The sequence below is a fragment of the Desmodus rotundus genome, chromosome 7 (assembly GCF_022682495.2).
Source record: "Desmodus rotundus isolate HL8 chromosome 7, HLdesRot8A.1, whole genome shotgun sequence".
In the NCBI taxonomy this organism is placed as follows: Eukaryota; Metazoa; Chordata; class Mammalia; order Chiroptera; family Phyllostomidae; genus Desmodus; species Desmodus rotundus.
In genome coordinates, this window is record NC_071393.1 from 21,070,914 (window position 1) to 21,089,777 (window position 18,864).

Below are 18,864 nucleotides of genomic sequence, written 5' to 3' on the forward strand. Positions count from 1 at the left end.
GCAAAGTAAATAGACTTACAAGAAGTCCAGGAAGCTCAGAGAGTCCCAAAGAAGCTGGACCTGAGGAGGAACACACCTAGGCACATCGTAATTACATCACCGAAGATAAAACAGAAGGAGAGAATCTTAGAAGCAGCTAGAGAAAAGGACACAGTTACCTACAATGGGGTTCCCATAGACTGTCAGCTGATTTCTCAAAAGAAACCTTGCAGGCAAGAAGGGACTGGCAAGAAGTATTCCAAGTCATGAAAGGCAAGGACCTACATCCAAGATTGCTCTATCCAGCAAAGCTATCATTTAGAATGGAAGGGCAGATAAACTGCTTCTCAGATAAGGTCAAGTTAAAGGAGTTCATCATCACCAAGCCATTATTATATGAAATGTTAAAGGGACTTATCTAAGAAAAAAAAGATAAAAAATATGAACAGTAAAAATGACAGCAAACTCACAGTTATTAACAACAACACCAAAACCAAAACAAAAGAAAACTAAGCAAACAAATAGAACAGAAACAGAACCACAGAAATGGAGATCACATGGAGGGTTATCAACAGGGGAGTGGGAGAGGGAGAGGGGGGGAATGGGACAGAGAATAAATAGCATAAATGATAGGTGGAAAATAGACAGGGGGAGGGTAAGATTAGTGTAGGAAATGTAGAAGCCAAAGAACTTATAAGTAAAAACTGGATAGTATTCCCTAAATATAATCTCCAGCATTGTTTAAAAAAAAAAGAAAAAGAAAGAGAGAAAAGTAGGAAAATATCTTTGTTATCTAAGAATGAGAAACCAGAAGGCCAAATAAGTTAGTGAATTTGAAAACATTAAAATTCAAATTTTTCTTCAGTAAAGGATACTGGGGGTAGTCTCTGCCTCTGTCTCTCTCTGCTTTTCTTCCTTTTATCATATTCTACGGATTATAGCATTAAAATTTTTCCAATTTTTTCCTCTTTGTGCCTCTCCACCCACCAACCCGCACCAACTCAGGAAGTCCCCACACCATTGTTCATGTCCATGGGTCATTTGTGTAAGTTCAGTGCCTTCTCCATTTCCTATACCACACTTTGCATCCTCGTGGCTATTCTGTAAGTACCTATCTGTCCTTCTCCATGCCCTCACCTCTTCACCCATTGCCCCAACCCCCTTCCCATCTGGCTACCATCAAAATGCTCTCTGTTAGAATGGATACATGGATACGTGATGCTGTCTCTGTTCTCCTTCTTTGTTTACTGTGTTTTTTAGATTCAGTTGTTGATAGATATGTATTTATTGCCATGTTATTGTCCATAGTTTCAATCCTCTTCTTTGTCTAGCCCTGGCTGGTGTGGCTCAATGAATTGAGCACTGGCCTGGAAACCAAAGGACCACTGCTTTGATTCCCAGTCAGGGCACATGCCTGGGTCATGGGCCAGGTCCCTGGTTGGGAGAGGCAAGCACACATGGATGTTTCTCTGCCTCTTTCTCAACCTCTTTCTCCCTCCCTTCTCCTCCCCAAAAGTACATGAATGAATAAAAAAAAAATAGAGTATAAATATGCTAAAGAAAAACATCTAGTCACCTTTGCAGGATAATAGAAAACAAAATATAATTTTGAGCATCAGAAAATGAAAATGATGTGTTTTTATTTGAACCATGTGGTGGGTACATGAACCTATGCATGTGATAAAATTGCATCAAACTAAGCGTGTGGGTACACATGGAAATGAGTATTGGCAAAACTGGGGAAATCTGAGTAAGATTAGTGAATTGTATTTGGCAACATGCACTCTCCTGAGTGCAATGTCATGTGATTTTGCAAAATGTTATCACCGGGGGAAACTGTATAAAGGATACAAAGGATCTCCATATATTATTTCTTACAACTGCATGTGAATCTGTAATTATCTCAAAATAGCTTAAGAAAATCTTCCTTTGCAAAACTTTGTGGATAATATATTACAGAATGTATTCTAGAAAAGTACATTTTGTTATGAACATATCTCACATATGAATGAGAATAAGTGTATAAAGAGTTCTTATGAGTCTATCTTCTCATGCCCCTCAACCTCCTGCTATTCCATTCTGTCAGCGGCAGGTATAGCGGCAGGCTCTCAATTTAATGTACCTTTTGAATTCACATCCCTTTGCTAAAACTGTATGGTTGGTGTTAGTAAAATATTTGAATTAGCTTAAAGACCCCTTAAAATTAACATGTTAAGCCAAGCTGATTATGCCTAAGGATGAATAAGCACATGGCAGTCACTGGTGATGATGCTGATGTGATGACTGATGTGGTTTGGGTGGTGATGGTGATGGTGGTGATGATGATGATGGTGGTGACAGTAATGATAGTGAGGGTGATGATGGGTTGTTCTTCATGAAATATTTGCATGCTGGCATTAGATTCTAAGTTTTCCAACCTGCAACATGACTCTCAATTAAAGGAAAATTCCCACACCTTGGAGACAAAACTTGATTCACAGCAGAGGTGTGAACCAACACTTTAATTGCTCCTGCAGTAGGGGCTCCAGTCTCTGCAGTGACTTCATCCCATGAGAGCTTCTGCCCATACACATATAAAAAGACACCCAGGTCTCCCAATCTCAGTGACCCCCTTTTTTTGTGGCTATGACAGCCCCTTTGAGTAAATGTAGAACTAGAAATAAATCTCTATGTTCTCTCATTTCCTGAGATTTACTTCTTGATTGCTGAAACCAAGGACATTCTCTGAAATTTCCAGGAGACTGTCCATTTTGCCTCAGCACAGGTACTTACAGGTTTAAAGAAATCCTAAGAAAACAATGTTTTTTCATGAACACCTGTTCTTAATGCAGGATCTTTCCAACCATATGTTCACCTTCGTCTCTAAGTGTTTTCTCTTTGTGCGTTGTGATCTCAAGTCAGTCACGAGCCTCTGATGGTCTGGTGAATCTAGAGGTAATAATTTATATCCCATGTGGGGGGCATGTCTCCCTATTTATGTCATTAGATGACTGTGGGAGTGAAAATTAAATCAACGCTATCTGGGATTTTCCCATTTGCACTGTGCTGGGTGAATGGTACCGACTCTGCACTGCTTTCTAAAGCACCCTGAATTCTGGTAATGGTATAATCGAGGCAGATTTTGTCTTTCTGGTTGTCTTAGAGGCGGAAAGTAGGTAGAAGAGGGTATGTTAGAATTTTTAATCTACTGTTACCTAGGGGAAATTTATTGTTTCCTTCGTAATAAATGGACATAATAGTCAAATACTCCTAGCTATATCTGGTAGTAGATATTATCATCAAGTTAAATACCTCTTAAATACCCCAATATCAATAAGTTAACAAATAAAGGTCACAATGAAATGCAAATTTTCTTTTCTTTAACCATATTCTAAGGATTTAAGGACTCTTACATCTAAGTAAAAGTAATGAAATTAGTGCTGAAGTTATTATAGGACCCAAATAAGACAAAGGATTTTAAATTGCAACATTAAAAAACAGGTTAAAATATTTTTAATAAAGGGGACCGAGGTTGGGGGAGAGGACTGGGGTGGTGGGGAGACATGGGATGGAAGCAGAAAACGGGCTTTTTCTTGTTCAAGTACAACAAAAAACGTTAATATATATATATTTTTAAAAATGCATATACAGCTATAAACGTTTAAATACATACATGCATTGAAAAATGTAGAAGGGTGGTGATTGCCAGTGTTGGTCTCCACAGAACAGAGAAATGGCGTTTTATTTTTGCTTATTTCTATGTCTTCTTCGTCTTGTAACTTTTTCTTTTTTTCTTTTTATATGTTTTTGTTCTCGGTATTATTTATTTATTTGCCTCATTTTTATTTCTCATTTTCAATGATGCACATATACTGCCTTGGTAATTTTCTATAATGTACATAAAATTGGCAATAAGCTCTTTTCTCAGCCTCTAAAAATACAATAAGTTAACTTCAATGTCTCTGGTTATATTTTGTTTGCTTTTTTCCTCTGTTGATTATGTTCCAGTTAAAGTTGAGAACATATGATATTTGTCCCTCACCGTGAATAACAATAAAAATTTTAAAAATAAAAATAAAATGAAAATACAATAACTTAAGTTTAGGGAATGATAATAAATTTCTACACAAAGAGACCCCAAAGCAGAACAACAGAGCTTAAGGGGAATGAAGGAACTGGTGGTCAGAAGTTCTCAGTTTGCAGCCAACTTCTGCCTCTTGCTCACTGCATGACAGGATAGCGTATTTAACTCTAGAGCTTCTGTTTCCTTGAGAATGGAGAGACTAACAGAGATCACCTTATTTCCTATGCCATGCACAACCTAAGACATCAGGTGGAAAGCACACTGAACGGCATTTCTTAGAGCTGGAGGAGTGCAGGTACACAAGGCTGCACACGGTGGCCAAGGGGAGAAGCCAAAGACCAAGCGGCCAGTTTGAGTCCCATATCCCAGTCATTTTGAGTCTGGCGCTTCAGTTTCCTTGGCATCAAAAAGGGAGTAAAAATCCTACTGTAAACACGTTTCTCCTCACACCCAACAATTGTAGGAGGGGTTAATAACATGGGCCTTTGAAGAGCACTATCGAAAAATTAGTAATTACATAAGGAAGCATTAAAATGCTGAGGGTTGATCGTTTTTATCTTACGAAATTCATCTCAGAGACACTTTGTCTAAAGGTATCATATTCAGCAATAAATGATCCATGCTTCCTAGGTTTATGTCTACAATTTGAGTACTATGCCAGTAGGTGGATAATGGGACCATGGTTCATTTAATACTATGGTCTGAAAATAATGATAATAATAATAGTAATAACAGTAATAATGGCTGTTGGGCACTTAATCTGGAGTATACTATGTGCCTGGGCCCAGGTGCAACACAGATCAATGAAATCAACCTCTGATGGTGGAACCCACACATCATTCCTTACTTTGAAATGCTCCAGGTAGTGATAACATACAGTTGATGGTGAGAACATGAACTTGTCCTATGGCCTCAAGTTCAGTGAAAACCAAACAAACAATTATAACAACATAATGACTCACCTTTTTATACCAGATGAGAGCCTGAAAAAATTTTCTGAGTGGGCATTGACCAATATTAGTTTTACAACCACTTTTGGAATTGATATCACTAATTTCTTCATCTTTCAGATACAAACATTGATTTGTACTCAGCGATACAGATTTAACAACAACATTGTCCTGACACTGCATCAATTTGAGATGGCTGTTCACACAGTCATCTGCAGTTAATGTGGGGGAATTGTATAGATTACAGCTAAGTTTCATTTTTTAAGCAAAGTACATCTCCAGCTACAAAATATGAAATATACTGCTTATTTCCTACAGGGAAGAAGCTCTGAACTTTAGCCTGAATTGGTATTGCCTGTAAAGAATGGTGAGCACAGAGTGGGGTGCGCTATCCCCAGAGTTTCTGACTTGGTGGGTCTGGGGTGAGGCCTGAGAGTCTGCCTCACTACTGTACAGGAGATGCTGATGCAGCTGGTTTGAGGACTACACCTTAAGCACAATAGCTCTAGGATATGTGAGAAACGTGCCAGTGTGAAAAGATCCAGATCTTGGTCTCTTTTCCCCTGATCTCCTTGAATTTGAAACACCCAGGGTCTAGTCTTCCTCTCAGAGACAGCAGGGGGAGGGAAGGATGCATCAGGAAAGAACCCAGAATCATTCACCTGTTCCCAAATGCACAAAACGAGCCTCACCAAGCAGTCCCAGATGAATGTTGTAAAGTAGTTCTGTCTTCCCCTCCCAGGGCTCCCAAACAAAGGAGAATGGCTGCAGAAAATCACTCTACAGTGGTGGTGTTCATTCTCGGGGGATTAACAAAGACACCAGAGCTCCAGCTACCCCTCTTTCTCCTCTTTCTTGGCATTTACATGGTCACCATGATAGGGAACCTGGGCATGATGACTCTGATTGGTCTGAATGCTCAGCTTCACACCCCCATGTACTTCTTCCTCAGCAACCTGTCACTTGTGGATCTCTGCTACTCTTCTGTCATCACCCCGAAAATGCTGGTGAACTTCTTGTCAGAAAAAAACGTCATCTCCTATGCAGGGTGCATGGCACAGCTCTACTTCTTCCTGGTGTTTGTCATTGCTGAGTGTTACATCCTCTCAGTGATGGCCTACGACCGCTATGTTGCCATCTGCAGGCCTTTGCTTTACAACATTATCATGTCTCATCAGGCCTGCTCCCTGCTGGTGGCTGTGGTTTACATCATGGGGCTTGTTGGCTCAACAATATTGACTGGCCTCATGACTCAACTGCCCTATTGTGAGGTCCTCATCACTCATTACTTTTGTGACATCCTCCCCCTCATGAAGCTCTCCTGCTCTAGCACCTATGATGTTGAGGTGACAGTGTTCTTTGTGTCTGGATTCAACACCATAGTCACCTGCTTAGCAGTCCTGGTTTCCTACGCCTTCATCATCTACAGCATTCTCCGCATCAGCACTGCAGAAGGAAGGTCCAAAGCCTTCAACACCTGCAGCTCCCACCTTGTGGCTGTGGGGATGTTCTATGGATCTGGTGCATTCATGTACTTAAAACCCTCCACAGCCAGTTCCCTGGCCCAGGAGAACATGGCCTCTGTCTTCTACACCACAGTAATCCCCATGCTGAACCCCCTCATCTACAGTTTGAGGAACAAGGAGGTAAAGGCTGCCATCCAGAAAACACTGAGGAGAAAAAGGGTTTGATGCACAAGCTATTATTCTTCCTTAATTTGAAAAGTCATTGCTATAAATACCCACAAGAAGCCCTCTGAATGCCCAGGCACCATGGGGAGCAATCACTTTTCTGCAAGGTTGGGTGAGCGCCTCCTTTACTTCTTCCCTCTTCCTTCCTCCCATCTCTCTACACTCACTGCTTCTTGAAGCCAGCTGATTCCTTTTTTTCAAATTAATTTATTTTTATTCAGTTACAATTGTCTGCATTTTCTCCCCTCCCCTCCACCCCACCCCAGCCAGTCCCACTTCCCTCCCCAACCTCTACCCTCCCTATTGATTTTGTCCTTGTGTCCTTTATAGTAGCTGCTATAGACCCCTCTCCCCACTATCCCCTCCCCACTCCCCTGTGGGTATTGTTACAATATTCTTAATTTCAATGTCTCTGTTTATATTTTGTTTGCTTTTTTCTTTTGTTGATTATTTTCCAGGTAAAGGTGAGATCATATGTTATTTGTCCCTCACCGCCGGGCTTATTTTACTTAGCATAATGCTCTCCAGTTCCATCCATACATTGCAAAGGGTATAAGCTCCTTGTTTCTCTCTGCTGTGTAGAATTCCATTGGGCAAATGAGTGGATGAAAAAATTATGGAAGCCAGCTGATTTCAAGTTCACACTTTCTCTCATTTGGGGTCCATCTTCTCTTTCTTAAAACTCTTGAATTGATATTGAGAGTCCTCATTGTTTTAATGTATTATCAACCCAATTCTCCCTCTCTCTCCCTCTCTTTCCCTCTCCCTCTCTCTGTCTCACATTTAGGAGTAAGCAAAGCAAAGAGAGGTGATTTTGAAAGCCACCAAGACCTGATACACAGTCCCTTTCTCATCTCAACTCTTACTCTCCATTCTAGTTATTCCTGCACAAGAATTTCTACCTGATGTCTTTATGTAATTTTCTTAGTAACAGTAATACTACATGTTATCATGGTTTCGGGTGCTTATTCTGAGTCTATAACTCCTCTCGATGCTTTATATGTATTTTTTTCATTATATTTCGCAGTAGGGAGGTATTTATATTATCCCACTTTGTAGATGTGGAAACTGGGTTTAGTCACTTGCTCAAGGTCACCGAGCTGGCAAACAAAGACACTGGGATTTACACTGAAGCATGAGTGACTCTAGTGGCCACACTACTGGCTCTCAATCATTATCCCTTTGCTCTAGGCTAATACTCCCTTTGGACATCCAATTAAGTCTGCCTAATTATGTGCTTCTAGTTTCAAACGCCTCCTGAAGACAAAAGGTCTGTCCAGAAAAAGCCAATCATTTTGAATAAAACAAGAATGATTGGTGAGACATGGATGTAACCTGGCAGCCAGGGCAATTGGACGTGAACATGCATGCATGAACTATGGTGCCTTCACTGTGCTAGTTGGTGGGGGCTGTAGATGCGATTCAGTGAGTTTGTGTATCTAGTGTATGGTCATCATATTCAAAATGACGCAACAAGAAGATCAATGAGTCTGCATCAAAGTTTGCATTAAGCCTGAACATTCTTCTGTGGATACTATTCCCATAAGTCAGAAGGATGCAGGTATGGGCAACTGGGGACTGGCAGCTTTATCACAGCACATACACTCATGCAGCACACTGTGCAGAGTTCCTTGGAGAAACATCAAGTCAGCCAGATGACTCAGCCCCTCTACAGCACATTTTTGGCACCTTGCAACTTCTGTCTTTTCCCAAAAGTAAAATCACCTTTGAAAGGGAAGAGATTTCAGGCCATGGGTGAGATCTAGGAAACTATCACATGGCAGTTCATGGCGATTGGGAGAACTGTGTGAGGTCCCAAGGTGCGTACTTTGAAGGGAACTGAGGTGTCATTGTCCTATGTACAATGTTTCTTGTGTCTTGTATCTTCTCCAATAAATGTCTGTGTTTCATATTACATGGCTGGATACATTCTGGAAAGACCTCCGATTTTCACAGACTCCCACCTTTTACCATCTGCCCTAGCCTCTTTCCATTCATGAGAGAGTTCTTCAAGATGACTAAGGAAAGCTTACACTAGTCTGACCAACTCAATCTGCTTTTAGAACTGAAAAGTCCCACCACATCCTGGGAAACCCTGCATCCCAAACAGACCAGGCTGCTTGTTCATCCTACATTACACATGCCGCAGAGTCTCTTGCCATGCTCAAACAACTGACAGATCCACTGCCAAGCCCACTCAGTAAATCCAGTGGCCATCGGACAAGCTTTCTCCCCTATTTATAATGACATCAAGGATGCTTGTTTCAAAATCAGCAGCCTGATAGAGAGCAAAGCATTTGTGGACATGCTCTTGTCATTTCTAGGTATTTTTGGTATAATATTGTATCAATCAGTGTTTTTTTATGAGAAAGAGAAATAACTAGTTTTTTCAAGCAGAAAGAGGTTGCATACAAGGAATAACTTGCTTCAGTTTTTTGAATGACTGAAAAGGGGTGAGGGGCTCCTAAGCTGACTCCACAATAGATATGACTCAGAGGTCAGGAAGCTCTTGCTGCCACTGTGACCCCTGCCACCAGGAAAAATGCCTCACACACTCACAAAACTGCTAAGTAACTACTTCACCCTAGTTTGAGTATCACATGAAAACTTCTGACAATGAAAATCTGGGGACCCTGCCCCACACCTAGAGAATAGCAGGGTGGGGCCCTCCAATGATTCTGATATGTACTGGAGTGGGAGAACCACCTCACTCCCATCTTCCCAATCTCACACAAGTGCATGTAGATACTGGAAACTGATTCACATCCAGTGCCTCAGCTACAAGGGAAACTGGGATATGGAATTTTAGCTTTTTGAGCTGTCTATAAGGTAGGTGGAAGGGATATTGAGAGACATATTATTGCCAAGTAGCTATTCTGCCCTTTTTTTCTTGACCTCCTTCCAGCAGGAACTGAGTCCTCACCACTATAGATCTCTCTAATTAGAAGAAAATGTAGGAAAATATCTTTGTTATCTAAGAATGAGAAACAGAAAGCCGAATAAGTTAGTGAATTTTATAAGATTAAAATTCAGATTTTTCTTCAGTAAAGGACACTGCTGGTAGTCTCTGTGTCTGTCTCTCTCTGCTTTTCTTCCTTTTATCATATTCTATGGATTATGGCATTACAATTTTTCCAATTTCTTCCTCTTTCCCCCTCTCCACCAAGCAACCTAAACCAACTAAGGAAGTCCCCACACCATTGTTCATGGCCATGGGTCATTTGTGTAAATTCTTTGCCTTCTCCATTTCCCATACCACACTTTGCATCCTCATGGCTATTCTGTAAGTACCTATTTGTACTTCTCAATGCCCTCACCTCTTCACCCATTGCCCCACACCCCCTTCCCATCTGGCAACCATCAAAATGCTCACTGTCAGAATGGATACATGGATACGTGATTCTGTCTGTGTTCTTTCTTTGCTTACTTTGTTTTTTAGATTCAATTGTTGATAGATATGTATTTATTGCCATGTTATTGTTCATAGTTTCAATCCTCACTTTTTCTAGCCCTGGCTGGTGTGGCTCAATGGATTGAGCACTGGACGGGAAACCAAAGGGTCACTGGTTTGATTCCCAGTCAGGGCACATGCCTGGGTCATGGGCCAGGTTCCTGGTTGGGAGTGGCAAGCACACATGGACATTTCTCTACCTCTTTCTCAACCTCTTTCTCCCTCCCTTCTCCTCCCCAAAAATACATGAATGAATAAAACAAGTAGAGTATAAAGATGCTAAAAAAGAACAACTAGTCGCCTTTGCAGGATAATAGAAACCAAAATATAATTCTGAGTATCAGAAAATGAAAATGATATGTTTTTATTTGAACTGTGTGGTGGATACATGAACCCATGCATGAGATAAAATTGCATCAAACTAAATGTATACATACACGTACAAATGAGTATTGGCAAAACTGGGGAAATCTGAGAAGATCAGTGAATTGTATTTGGCAACATGCACTCTCCTGAGTGCGATGTCGTCATATGATTTTGCAAAATGTTATCATCGGGGGAAACCATATAAAGGACACAAAGGGTCTCTGTATATTATTTCTTACAACTGCATGTGAATCTGCAATTATGTCAAAATAGCTTAAGAAAAACTTCCTTTGCAAGACTTTGTGGATAATATATTACAGAATGTATTCTAGAAAAGTACATTTTGTTATGAACATATCTCACATATGAAAGAGAATAAGTGTAAAAAGAGTTCTTATAAGTCTATCTTCTCATGCCCCTCAACCTCCTGCTATTCCATTCTGTCAGCAGGCAGGTATAGCGGCAGGCTCACAAGTTAATGTACCTTATGAATTCCTTTGCTGAAATTGTATGACTGGTTGGTGTTAGTAAAATATTTGAATTAGCTTAAAGACCCCTTAAAATTAACATGTTAAGCCAAGCTGATTAAGCCTAATGATGAATAACCATATGGTAGTCACTGGTGATGATGTTGATGGTGATGACTGATGTGGTTTGGGTGGTGATGGTGATGATGGTGATGATGATGATGATGGTGAGGGTGATGATGGTGAGGGCAATGATGGGGATGATTGGGTTGTTCTTCATGAAATATTTGCATGCTGGCATTAGATTCTAAGTTTTCCAACCTATAACATGACTCTAAATGAAAGGAAAATTCCTACACCTGGGAGACAAAACTTGATTCACAGCAGAGGTGTGAACCAACACTTTAATTGCTCCTGCAGTAAGGGCTCCAGTCTCTGCAGTGACTTCATCCCATGAGAGCTTCTGCCCATACACATATAAAAAGACACCCAGGTCTCCCAATCTCAGTGACCCCGTTTTTTGTGGCTGTGCAGCCACTTTGAGTAAATGTAGAACTAGAAATAAGTCTCTATGTTCTCTCATTTCCTGATATTTACTTCCTGATTGCTGAAACCAAGGACATCCTCTGAAATTTCCAGGAGACTGTCCATTTTGCCTCAGCACAGGTACTTACAGATTTCAAGCAATTTTATGAAAACAATGTTTCTTTCACAGACTCCTGTTCTTAATGCAGGATCTTTCCAACCATATGTTCACCTTTGTCTCTAAGTGTTTTCTCTTTGTTTGTTGTCTTCACGAGCCTCTGATGGTCTCGTGAACTAGAGGTAATAATTTATATCCCCTGTGGGGGGCATGTCTCCTTATTTATGTGATTAGATGACTGTGGGAGTGAAAATTAAATCAACGCGATCAGGTATTTTCCCATTTGCACTGTGCTGAGGGAATGGTACCGACTCTGCACTGCTTTCTAAAGCACCCTGAATTCTGGTAATGGTATAATCGAGACAGATTTTCTGTCTTTCTGGTTGTCTTAGAGGCGGAAAGTAGGTAGAAGAGGGTATGTTAGAATTTTTAATCTACTGTTACCTAGGGGAAATTTATTGTCTCCTTTGTAATAAATGGAAATAATAGTCAAAACTCCGAGCTATCTCTGGTAGTAGTCATTACAAAGTTAAATGCCTCTTAAATACCCTGATACCAATAAGTTAACAAATAAAGGTCACAATACAATGCAGATATTCTTTTCTTTAGCCACATCCTAAAGACTTAAGGAATCTTAAACCGAAGTATAAGAAATAAAAGTAGGGCCAAAGTTATTATTATAGGACCCAAATGACACAATGGATTTTAAATTGCTACATTAAAAAACATGTTAAAATATTTAAAAAATAAATATACACTTCAACACATGTGAATACATAGATTCATTGAAAAATGTAGAAGAAGAGGAAAATGGTGTTTTATTTTTGCTTATTTTTATGTCTTCTTCTTCTTTGTAACTTTTTCTTTTTTTCTTTTTATATAGTTTTCTTATCTGTATTATTTATTTATTTACTTTCCTTATTTGTATTTCTCATTTTCAACGATGCACATATACTGCCTTGGTAATTTTCTATAATTGGTACCTAAAATTGGCAATAAACTCTTTCCTCTGCCTCTAAAATAAAATAAATTAAGTTTAGGGAATGATAGTAAATTTCTACACAAAGAGACCCTACAGCAGAACAACAAAGCTTAAGAGGAATAAATGAACTGGTGGTCAGAAGTTCTGAGTTTGCGGCCCACTTCTGACTCTAGCTCACTGCATGACAGGATAGCGTATTTAATTCTAGAGCTTCAGTTTCCTAGAGAGTGGACAGAATAACAGAGATGACCCTTATTTTCTATGCACAACCTAAGGCATCAGGTGGAAAGCACGCTGAACAGCATTTCTTAGAGCTGGAGGAGTGCAGGTACACAAGGCTGCACACGGTGGCCAAGGGGAGAAGCCAAAGACCAAGTGAGCAGTCTGAGTCCCATGTCCCAGACATTTTTAGTCTGGCGCTTCAGTTTCCTCGGCATCAAAAAGGGAGTAAAAATCCTACTGTAAACACGTTTCTCCTCACACCCAACAATTGTAGGAGGGGTTAATAACATGGGCCTTTGAAGGGCACTATTGAAAATCTAGGAATTACATAAGGAGGCATTAAAATGCTGAGGGTTGATGGTTTTTATCTTAGGAAATTCATCTTGGACACACTTTGTCTGTAGGTACCATATCCAGCAATGAAGATCCATGCTGCCTAGGTTCATGTCTCTAATTTGAGTACTATGCCAGTAGGTGGATAATGGGGTCATCGTTCATTTAATGTTATGGTCTGAAATAATGAAAATAATAATAGTACTGATAATAATAATGGCTGTTGGGCACTTAATCTGGAGTATACTATGTGCCTGGGCCCAGGTGCAACACAGATCAATGAAATCAACCTATGCTGGTGGAACCCACACATCATTCCTTCCTTTGAAACGCTCCAGGTAGTGATAACATACAGGCGATGGTGAGAACGACTGTCCTATGGCCTCAAGTTCAGTGAAAACCAAACAAACAATTCCAACAAACTAATGACTCACATTTTTATAGCAGATGAGAGCCTCAAAAAATTTTCTGAATGGGCATTGACCAATATTAGTTTTACAACCACTTTTGGAATTGATATCACTAATTTCTTCATCTTTCAGATACAAAAATCAATTTGTACTCGGTGATGCAGATTTAACTACTACATCATCCTGACACTGCATCAATGTGAGATGGCTGTTCACATAGTCATCAGCAGTTAGTATGGGGGAATTGCATAGATTACAGCTAAATTTCATTTTTTAAGTAAAGTACATCTCCAGATACAAAATATGAAATATACTGCTTATTTCCTACAGGGAAAAAGGTCTCGAACGTTAGCCTGAATTGGTATTGCCTGGAAAGAATGGTGAGCCCAGAGTGGGGTGCCCCATCCCCAGAGTTTCTGACTTGGTGGGTGTGGGGTGAGGCCTGAGAGTCTGCCTCACTACCATACAGGAGATGCTGATGCAGTTGGTCTGGGGAAAACTTAAGCACAATAGCTCTAGGGTATTTGAGAAACATGCCAGTGTGAAAAGATCCAGATCTTGGCCCCTTTTCCCCTCATCTCCTTCAATTTGAAACACCCAGGGTCTAGTCTTCCTCTCAGAGACAGCAGGGGGAGGGAAGGATGCATCAGAAAAGAACCCAGAATCATTCACCTGTTCCCAAATGCACAAAACGAGCCTCACCAAGCAGTCCCAGATGCATCCTCTCACAGAGTTCTGTCTTCCCCTCCCAGGGCTCCCAAACAAAGGAGAATGGCTGCAGAAAATCACTCTACAGTGGTGGTGTTCATTCTCGGGGGATTAACAAAGCGACCAGATCTCCAGCTACCCCTCTTTCTCCTCTTCCTTGGTATCTACACAGTCACCATGATAGGGAACCTGGGCATGATGACTCTGATTGGTCTGAATGCTCAGCTTCACACCCCCATGTACTTCTTCCTCAGCAACCTGTCACTTGTGGATCTCTGCTACTCTTCTGTCATCACCCCGAAAATGCTGGTGAACTTCTTGTCAGAAAAAAACGTCATCTCCTATGCAGGGTGCATGGCACAGCTCTACTTCTTCGTGGTGTTTGTCGTTGCTGAGTGTTACATGCTCACAGTGATGGCCTATGACCGCTATGTTGCCATCTGCAGGCCTTTGCTTTACAACATTATCATGTCTCATCAGGCCTGCTCCCTGCTGGTGGCTGTGGTTTACATCATGGGCCTTGTTGGCTCAACAATAGAGACTGGCCTCATGATTCAACTGCCCTATTGTGAGGTCCTCATCAGTCATTACTTTTGTGACATCCTCCCCCTCATGAAGCTCTCCTGCTCTAGCACCTATGATGTTGAGATGACAATGTTCTTTTTGGCTGGATTCAACATCATAGTCACCTGCTTAACAGTCCTGGTTTCCTACGCCTTCATCTTCTCCACCATCCTCGGCATCAGCACTGCAGAAGGAAGGTCCAAAGCCTTCAGCACCTGCAGCGCCCACCTTGCGGCTGTGGGGATGTTCTATGGATCTACTACATTCATGTACTTAAAACCCTCCACAGCCAGTTCCCTGGCCCAGGAGAACATGGCCTCTGTCTTCTACACCACAGTAATCCCCATGCTGAACCCCCTCATCTATAGTTTGAGGAACAAGGAGGTAAAGGCTGCCATCCAGAAAACACTGAGGAGAAAAATGGTTTGATGCAAAAGCTAGTACTCTTCCTTAATTTTAAAAGTCATTGTTATAAATACCCACAAGAAGCCCTCTGAATGCCCAGCCACCATGGGGAACAATCACTGTTCTGCAAGGATGGGTGAGCGTCTCCTTTGCTTCTTCCCTCTTCCTTCCTCCCATCTCTCTACTCTCACTGCTTCTTGAAGCCAGCTGATTTCAAGTTTATGTTTTCTCTCATTTGGGGTCCATCTTCTCTGTCCTCAGACTTTTGCATTGCTATTGAGAGTCATCATTGTTTTAATATATTAATCAACCCAATTCTCCCTCTCTCTCCCTCTCTTTCCCTCTCCCTCTCTCTGTCTCACATTTAGGAGTAAGCAAAGCAAAGAGAGGTGAATTTGAAAGCCACCAAGACCTGATACACAGTCCCTTTCTCATCTAAACTCTTACTCTCCTTTCTAGTTATTCCTGCACAAGAATTTCTACCTGATCTCTTTATGTAAATTTCTTAGTAACAGTAGTACTAGCTGTTAACATGGTTTTGGGCGCTTATTCTGAGTCTACAACTCTTTTCGATTCTTTATATGTATTACTTTCATTTACTTCATAATAGAGAGGTATTAATGTTATCCCACTTTACAGATGTGGAAACTGGGTTTAGTCACTTGCTGAAGGTCACAGAGCAGGCAAACAAAGACACTGGGATTTACACTGAAGCCTGAGTGACTCTACAGGTCACAGTACGGGCTCTCAATCATTATCCCCTTTGCTATAGGTTAATACTCCCTTTCAACATCCTATTAAGTCTGCCTAATTATGTTCTTCTAGTTTCATACACCTCCTGAAAACAGAAGGTCTGTCTGGCAACAGCCCAACCATTATGAATAAAACAAGAATGATTTGTGAGACATGGATGTAACCTGGCAGGCAAGGGGATTGGACTCGAATGCACATGCATGAACTATGGTGCCTTCACTGTGCTAGTCGGTGGGGAGTGTAGATGCCATTGAGTGAGTATGTGTATGTAGTGTGTGGCCATTGCATTCAAAATGACTCAACAAGAAGATCAACGAGTCTGCATCAAAGTTTGCGTTAAGCCTGAACATTCTTCTGTGGATACTATTCCCGTAAGTCAGAAGGATGCAGCTATGGGCAACTGGGGACTGGCAGCTTTATCACAGCACATACACTCATGCAGCTCACTGTGCAGAGTTCTTTGGAGAAACATCAAGTCAGCCAGATGACTCAGTCCCTCTACAGCACAGATTTGGCACCTTGCAACTTCTGTCGTTTTACCTTTGAAAGGGAAGAGATTTCAGACCATGGGTGAAATTCAGGAAAATATCACAGGGCAGCTGATGGTGATTGGGAGAACTGTGTGAGGTCCCAAGGTGCGTACTTTGAAAGGGACTGAGGTGTCATTGTCCTATGTCAAATGTTTCTTGTGTCTGGTATCTTCTTCAGTAAATGCCTCTTTTTCATATTACATAGCTGGATACATTCTGGAAAGACCTATTTTACCAGACTCCCACCTTTTACCATCTGCCCTAGCCTCTTTCCATTCATGAGAGAGTTCTTCAAGATGACTAAGGAAAGCTTACACTAGTCTGACCAACTCAATCTGCTTTTAGAACTGAAAGTCCCACCACATCCTGGGAAACCCTGCATCCCAAACAGACCAGGCTGCTTGTTCATCCTACATTACACATGCCGCAGAGTCTCTTGCCATGCTCAAATAACTGACAGATCTACTGCCAAGCCCACTCAGTAAATCCAGTGGCCATGGGACACGCTTTCTCCCCTATTTATAATGACATCAAGGATGCTTGTTTCAAAATTAGCAGCCTGATAGAGTGCACAGCATTTGTGGACATGCTCTTGTCATTTCTACCTATTTTTGGTATGATATTGCATCAATCAGTGTTTTTTTATGAGAAAGAGAAATAACTACTTTTCTCAAGCAGAAGGAGATTGCATACAAGGAATAACTTGCTTACAGTTTTTTGAATGACTGAGGAAGGGGTGAGGGGGCCCCCAAGCTGACTCCACAATAGACATGACTCAGAGGTCAGGAAGCTCCTGCTGCCACTGTGACCCCTGCCACCAGGAAAAGTGCCTCACACACTCACAAAACTGCTGAGTAACAACTGCAGTATCACATGTTGTTAGTTTGAGTATCACATGCAAACTTTGCTGGCAATGAAAATCTGGAGACCCTGCCCCACACCTAGAGAATAGCAGGGTGGGGCCCTCCAATGATTCTGATATGTACTGAAGTGTGAGAACCACCTCACTCCCATTTCCCAATCTCACACAAGTGCATGTAGATACTGGAAACTGATTCACATCCAGGGCCCCAGCAAGAAGGGAAACTGTGTTATGTAATTTTAGCCTTTAGACCCGACTACAAGGAGGGTGGAGGGGATATTAAGAGAGCTGTTATTGCCAAGTGGCTATTCTGCCCTTTTTTTCTTGACCTCCTTCCAGCAGGAACTGAGTCCTCACCATATAGATCTCCTCCAATTAGAAGAAAATGTAGGAAAATATCTTTGTTATCTAAGGAGGAGTAACCAGAAATCAAATAAATTGATGGATTTGATAACATTAAATATTCACATTTTTGTTCAGTAAAGAACACCAGGTACAGACGTAGTAGAAATACAATGGAATGGAAGAAGACATCTTCTCACTGGCATATATTAGAAACTTCAGTATCAACCCAAAATATAATGGGCACATTGTGTAGAACAAACAATTTACAGAGTAGGAACCTTGAAGTGCCACTCAGTATACAAGGTGATGCTCAAACCTATTGCTATCAGAGGAGCACAGAATAAAACAAGGTCTTCTTTACACTCACCAGGGGTAAATAAATAGATACAAGTGTAGCAGTGAGAAGCAAAGGATTAGCCACAGGCTACATAGCTTAGAGGCTTAGAGCCATAGTGGTACCTGAGAAAAGTAAGAATAATGAGATATAAAACAATGTTATTCATGTATATTAAAGTTACATATACACAAACCAGAAAAAAAGCACATTTAGAAAAAAAATAACTACTAAAACACTTATTAGGCAGGTTAGAATGGTTACCTAGAGAGCTAAAACACATGGAAGTAGGGAGTGAGGAAAAGAAACAAATAAAAATTGCTTTTCCTAGATGCACCCTAAGGTGCATATGATGTAGAAGAAGAGAAGCCCAACACAAAAGTGTATATACACATGATTCCATTTCTGTAAAGTGTAATGAGACAAAATTCATCTGTGCCACTAGAAGTTAGGATAATATTACCCTTTGGGAAGTGATAATTATTAGAAAAGAGCACAAAGAGGGCTTCTGGGGTGTTAGTAACCTTCTGTTTCCTGTTCAGATGAAAGTTGATTGAACCACCCACTTAGGTGTCTAGGAATGTATGTGTTTTATACTTCATTCAATAAAAAATGTAAACTATTTTTTAAAATCAAAAGAAAATACTTGGATACAAACCAATAATAAACCTTTGGCCAAAACACACATAATGAAAAGACAGAGAAATGAGAGTGTGGAGAGGCTGAAGTGAAAGGAAATAAAGGATCCCTGCTCTTGCCCCCATGCCGGGGCACCCCAGGTAGCGCGCACAGGGCAGCCGTGAATC

General features: G+C 40.9%; 2 protein-coding genes across 2 annotated transcripts; both read left to right on the forward strand.

Annotated features, from left to right (window-relative positions):
• The first annotated feature begins 2,643 nt into the window (after nucleotides 1-2,643).
• Nucleotides 2,644-6,813, forward strand: LOC128781395 (olfactory receptor 8A1). The gene is made up of 2 exons (XM_053928646.1): nucleotides 2,644-2,743; nucleotides 5,735-6,813. The coding sequence occupies exon 2, from the start codon at nucleotides 5,754-5,756 to the stop codon at nucleotides 6,681-6,683; it is 930 nt and encodes a 309-aa protein (XP_053784621.1). The 5' UTR covers nucleotides 2,644-2,743; nucleotides 5,735-5,753; the 3' UTR covers nucleotides 6,684-6,813.
• A 4,690-nt stretch (nucleotides 6,814-11,503) lies between these two features.
• LOC112301734 (olfactory receptor 8A1) lies at nucleotides 11,504-17,848 on the forward strand. Its single transcript, XM_024557203.3, has 2 exons — nucleotides 11,504-11,633; nucleotides 14,310-17,848. Exon 2 carries the CDS (start codon nucleotides 14,329-14,331, stop codon nucleotides 15,256-15,258), a length of 930 nt encoding a protein of 309 aa, XP_024412971.2. The 5' UTR covers nucleotides 11,504-11,633; nucleotides 14,310-14,328; the 3' UTR covers nucleotides 15,259-17,848.
• Nucleotides 17,849-18,864: the final 1,016 nt, after the last annotated feature.